Below are 6,000 nucleotides of genomic sequence, written 5' to 3'. Positions count from 1 at the left end.
AAATTCAAGACATTTAGGTCAGAGCTTTATGAATACAAATATTTAAGCCAGAAACAGAGTAACATGTAGGAATTCCAGTTATCTTCCAGGATGAACCCCATTACTAACTACTTCATCAGCTTTCAAACTTGCAGTTAAGTCTACATTTTTTCCAGTTTTAATGAAATTATTTTATTTGGGATAGATTTTGCTTAAATTTTCACAACTGAGGTTTTGATTCACTCATTCATCAGGGTTTGATTCATATTGCAGATGATAGCATCAACACGCAGGTTTCTTTTGTGATCATCATTACTGCCAAGTCCAGTTTTCCCAGGTCAAATTTTGTAAACCAAAATGTGCTCAAGATCTGATTCGTTGACTAATTTTTAGTAAAAATTTTACCGTGTAAAGTTTTAAACATTGTCAATTTCATTTTGTAAGAGTTATTTCTACCCTATGTTTTTGGGTCAACACTGCAGTTTTCAACACGACCAAGATATGATTCTTCAAGGTTTCTTTTGCGGGGGGGCGGGGGCGAAGAGGATAACTTTCATATGGGCAGTTTTTTCACGGCAGTAATCTTATTTTCTATTCACATATATTGGCCATTAACATTACTCGAATATGGTTTTTTTCTTCCTTTGGGAATCAAATATCATCAGCGGGTAAACAACACAAAGACACAGAGCGGCAGGGTTAATTCCTGCTTTCCCTCTTTTTCCCCTCCTGTAAAAACAGGGAATCCAACACTCCGTAAAGCGCAGAATTCTAATAAGACTAATCAACTAGACTGCTAAAACAGGGAGCCCTGAACAAACCCAGCCCGCACAGGGCTGCTTTTCTCTTTCTCTCCACTAGAGGCGATAGCCTCTTTCAAAAGAGAAATTGAGCTGGAATGGGCCGGTTGAGGGAGTAGCCCCGTAAAGATCAAAAGGTTAAAAACCACCTCAAACAAAGAGCAAAGGTCAATACCCAACTCCCAAGCCCTGACGTATCCATCTTCCACGAAAAATGAAGGTGACTCCTCCCTAACATGTTCTCGCGACCTGGGGCCGCGTGGCCTTTGAGAAACCAGGCGGGTCTGAGGTGACTCACACACAGGTAGTTAGCAGTGGAACAGCCAACGACCGGAAGTGGAAAGGAGCCCTGGGCGGGGATGAGGAGGCGCCACGGCACGCTTGCGCAGTCAGCGGGGTTGCAGTACGCGTGCGCAGTTGGGCGGTGACGGGGTGACGCTCGGAGCGTGGGCCGTGACTCTCATGGATCCGGTTCCGCCCTCCCTTCTCGCTGTCGACCCTCCGGGACTAGCGCCCGCGATCCTTTTCCCACAGTGCTCTGCGCCGTGAAGAAGCGGCTCCCGAGTGCTGGGGGCATTTTGTGTTGGCTGAAGCCGGAGTAACAAGATGGCGGCGTCGGCGGAGTGACAGGGGTACCCCCGGGGCGGGAGCCGGCGGCAGTGGTGGCAGCGGTATCGCCGCCCTAACTCACCGCTCTCCTTTTCCAGCCCGAGACGTCGCCGCGAAAGTGAGGCAGCGGCGGCCGCCAGAAGCAAGTGGCCCAGCCTGGTTACCGTGAGAAACCCCTCAACAATCTGCGGCCTGGCAAAAAGGAACCTGACAGCAGCGGTGATTAGGTTCCCCTTGGCCGACTCTGGGCCCTGTAACGCCAAGAAAAGAGCCAGCGTTTTCTGCTTCCTGCCTCCCTCCGGAGCCTTGCTCCGTGGACGAGCCCTAGAGGTCTCCCGTTCTCCCCTTAGAGGTGTCGGGGCTTAGCCCCAGCCTCCATCTTCGTCTCTCAGGATGGCGAGCAGCAGCGGCTCCAAGGCCGAATTCATTGTCGGAGGGAAATATAAACTGGTACGGAAGATCGGGTCTGGCTCCTTCGGTGACATTTATCTGGCGATCAACATCACCAACGGCGAGGTAATCACCTGGGGTGGGGTTCACGACTACGCTGCGCCTGCCCTCCCCCCCTCCCGCGAACTGTTCGGGCCTTTTCCCACCGCATGCACGCACTGGGAAGTCCAGAGGGAGCCAGTTTTCCTGCCTTAGGAACCTCCCCCGCTTTCTTTCCCTAAAAGGGAAGAACCCAAGATAAAGGTTGGGTGTACTAGGAAGTTTCCCAGCTTGTTAAAAATGCACCTTAATCGAACTTTTAAAACCGTCGTTTAAGGTGAGAACGGCAAAATCCTATTTCTGTGATCCCCATGTTTTTCTACCTATATTTTTAATTCTGCCGGGGTTCTTGTTCCCATTAGGACAGCATCCGATCGCCTGGTTTCTTCATAATCTCTCATTACGTTTTCTGGATGAATCGTTTTCCTGCACTTTAGAGGACGTGCCGCTTTCGTCACTACCCCCTGAAGAGGCCTTTGAGGCTGGTTGCCTCGTTTTATAATTACAAAGAGAGCCTTTTTTTCCCAGCCTCTCACTTCCACCTTCTAGTCGAGAGTTGGAGTTTTGCTCGTGTTTCCCTCTCTTCTCCCAAATGACACTGAATCCGTAAGGATGTTGATGCCATCATCCCCTCTTTCCCCTGCAGGAAGTGGCAGTGAAGCTAGAATCTCAGAAGGCCAGGCATCCCCAGTTGCTGTACGAGAGCAAACTCTATAAGATTCTTCAAGGTGGGGTTGGCATCCCCCACATACGGTAAGAATCCTTAAGCAAATAGGCGATCCTCCGAGGGAAGTATGGGAATGGGGAAGATGTGTACGAGGCAGGTGATAGGGCCAGCTGAATCCGGCTCTTGGTATTTGAGTTACCTGGGTTTCCTGTGAAGCGTAAGTCACCACAATCACAGAGTAAATTTTAGTTTGGCAACTTAAGTTTAGAATTTCAGTTTGTAACACTCTGCTGCAAAGCTTCCGTCATTCTTCCCGAGGTTTTCATTTGCGGTTAAAGTATGCGGCTCATCTTTGATCCCAACGCGGAAGGGTTGCCTGCTGCTTTCTTTCCCTCTGCACCTCACATGTTCTTGGGTTTGTCCGGTGAAGTGGATTTGAGGGTGCCGAAGTCACCGGGCTGGGCTAGTTCGGGTTGCTATTGGAGCTGGCTTGGGAAATGGCTGCTCTTTTGTTGTGTTTTTGTTCCAACATGTCTTCCTCCTCCGCTTAGAAAATGGCGGAACGACGTGACTCAACCACATATTCCTGCCGTTTTCTCTGCTTGAGTTCATAAGTTATGATTCCTTGATTCCCTCTTTAGCAGCCCTGAGTTGATTAAACCTTTGAAAAGCCAAGAATAAAGCTGCAGACAGTGGTGGGGTTCAGGGAAGGAGATGCCATAATGACAGTCTGGTCTCTGCAGCAGATGCGATGTGAAATTAAGTTTACTCTGCAAAATCTTTCATAGTCTTTCCAGAAGTGTTAATTAAGTCTGTAAAGAATGGTAATGTTTGCTACATTTCAGTCTGTGTACTAAATTTTGTGGGAAATGGCAAAGGCAGTTTGAACAGCGCTATGTTGAAATTGACTCAGTTGTATTAAAAGAATACTTAATCGTGTAACCACAGTTTGACAAGTAACTTTAACCTGTTGAGTTACTTGGTCAGTAACTCCTCACATCTGGGAAATTGTGGCTTTTTTTTGGACATGTGCTATTGGTGAAGGCAAATAGTAATCAGGATAAAAGATGACCAGATGAAGACACTGGGTTCTTTTAAATGGTTAACTTTAAAGGATTTTAGAATAGTTTGATTTTTGAGATTAAAGAGCCTCTTCCCAGAATAGAGACTAAAATATAGTTTAAGACTCAGCCATTTTCCAACAATTACTCAAAAATAACATTTGCAAAAAGATCCGGAGGTAGTTGAGAATTAACTGGAATGGTATTTACTGTAGCCTCTTTTACTATCCCAGCTTTTATTCCTCAAATCTTGAATTAATGACTGGGTTATATACATTAATTCTGATGTGGAAACAACCGGAGTGATACTATCCTTAAAAAATTTTCAATGCTGATAGACATTTTTAATGGAGAAATTGAATGATATGATTTTCTATTGGTTCAAAGTCAAAATAAATTATTAGGAAGAAAATTCCAAGTTTGTCTTATGAGGTAAAGATTAATGTGAAATCGGAGATAATCCAGATTTGAGATTTTTAATGGTTCTCATCCCTTTAAAAAAAAAAAACAAAACCCTGCTGTGTAGGAAAATAAATTTGTTATTGTGGAAAAATGAAAACCTTGATTAAAATATCTAGCTTTTTTCTTCACAAAATAAGAAATATCAATTGCATTCGCCTAAAATTTTTAAATTCCCTTCCCTTTGCATTTACTTTCATCTCTCCACCCTGGCCCTCGCTGATTTGCTTTCCATCACTAGTTTTTCCTAGAATTACTTGTAAATGCAATCATACAGTATGAGGTCATTTGTGTCTGGCTTTTCTAACTTAACGTAATGCTTTTGAGATTCATCTGTGTTGGGAGGTTTTATAAATTTCACAAATCAGGTTGAATTTAATGTATTTGAAATCATTTTCAAAAAAGCAGTAAGCATCTGGCATTTTCAGTGCTAAACCCAAATTAAATACATGCACTTTTATTTGGTAGCTTTTATTTAAGGACAACACTGATACAGACCAACAAGGGCAATAGTCAATATACTGATTACACACATCAATAAATGAAATTGACTTGTGAGCAAAATTCTAAGAGGTTGAGTGCAGAGGGTGTTGTGGTAGTTATAAACTGGATGGAGCTAAAGAGGTTAACCTGATTTCCTGGGAGAGGAGATGGGATTTCAGGATCTGGCTCTAAGGAAGAAAGCTTGGTGAACTGGTTGGGGAGGGCATCCAAGAGTAAAGTGTGGCTTCTGGGAGTAGTCTCTAAGGCAGAATGTAGTAATTGGATGAGGGTGAGGAAAGAGTAAATTTGTTTTAGGAGTAGTAGAGTCCAGGTACATAGAAACAAAAAGTGGATCATTGGTTTTAAAGTGAAGTGTGAGAGAACTGTTTGTCCACTGAAGTGGGAAAGATAAGAAGGACTTACATAAGCTTTCTTTATTTTGGGTGGCAACATCTTCTCCTTTGCTGTTTGTTCCCCACTATTTCCACATCAGCTATGTATAGTATACGCTTAATAAATATTTACTTGGGAAATATTGAATTAAATTGTTCAGCTTAGCTAGATTAAAAGGGCAGTCTCTTCTGTTACCCATTGTTTTAGAAATGTTGACATTAATTTAAACTTTTTAGGTTTGCTGCATTTATACCACACTAATATTTCCCTCCTCCCCCAATCCACCCCACACCCTACAATTTTCTTAAAGATACTATGAGATATTCTAAAACAAGGGCTGAAAATTACCTGGCCTATATAGCATACCTGCCTTATCAAGTCCTTAGTATGTAAGGACCTTACTAAGGGATCTGTTGTGCAGAAGCATAGCATCCGGTGAGTGTAAGGAGCAAGAATGAGAGGATGGCATTCAGTCTCTTGATATTTTTAAGAAACTGAAAGTCCTTGGGCCTTGTGAATTGACCTCTGGGAGCTCATTTTAAATTACTGTGTTTCTGTTACAACCCTCCCTTTCTTTGTGCCACTTTGAACTGGATTAAATTGTTCTCCAAAGAAGCAGTTATGTTATGGCCAGGCTCTAAATCTGCCATGTGGTATTGACTGAGTGATCTGGGGTTTGTTAGTCCCTTAACCTCTTTGGGCATATCAGTTTCCTCATTTTTGAAATCAAAAGAGGGTTTTGCCAGGTTGGTAATTTTCTAGTTTTGCATGCTGAGCTTTTGGGTAGGGTTTTGTTTGAACAAGTTTCCCTACTTAAATAAGTCGCTGGCCTAGTTGATCTCAGAACTTTCAACTCTGAATTTTAAGATTTATTTTCAGATGATGGTAGCTAGAAAGCATTTCATCACAGTTTGGTGTTTTGTCTAGATATTACCTTTGAATGATATTTTAGTAGTGAGATACCACTCAGGACGTTAAAAATGCTACCTGTATCAGGTAAACCGTAGGTTACCATTTAGGAGAAAGTAACTTAATGGGATATACTTTTATAGGAAAACAT

At 43.0% G+C, this 6,000-nt stretch overlaps 1 protein-coding gene across 7 annotated transcripts in view; it reads left to right on the top strand.

Annotated features, from left to right (window-relative positions):
• The first annotated feature begins 1,206 nt into the window (after nt 1-1,206).
• Nucleotides 1,207-6,000, top strand: part of CSNK1A1 (casein kinase 1 alpha 1) — a 49,177-nt gene continuing 44,383 nt past the window's right edge. For 2 of the 7 annotated variants that reach the window (XR_009700845.1, XR_009700844.1), the window contains exons 1-2: nt 1,207-1,904; nt 2,524-2,630. Coding sequence is in view for 4 of the 7 variants with exons in the window: in XM_061189830.1 (XP_061045813.1) it covers nt 1,782-1,904; nt 2,524-2,630 (230 nt within the window). In the remaining 3 variants the exon portion in view is untranslated. The remainder of the gene's footprint in view (nt 1,905-2,523; nt 2,631-6,000) is intronic. The other 5 variants (XR_009700846.1, XM_061189829.1, XM_061189830.1 and 2 more) reach the window with 4 other exon arrangements.

This window comes from Eubalaena glacialis, chromosome 4, assembly GCF_028564815.1.
Source record: "Eubalaena glacialis isolate mEubGla1 chromosome 4, mEubGla1.1.hap2.+ XY, whole genome shotgun sequence".
In the NCBI taxonomy this organism is placed as follows: Eukaryota; Metazoa; Chordata; class Mammalia; order Artiodactyla; family Balaenidae; genus Eubalaena; species Eubalaena glacialis.
The sequence above is the reverse complement of the archived record's forward strand: the minus strand, read 5'-3'. Positions and strand labels throughout refer to the sequence as shown.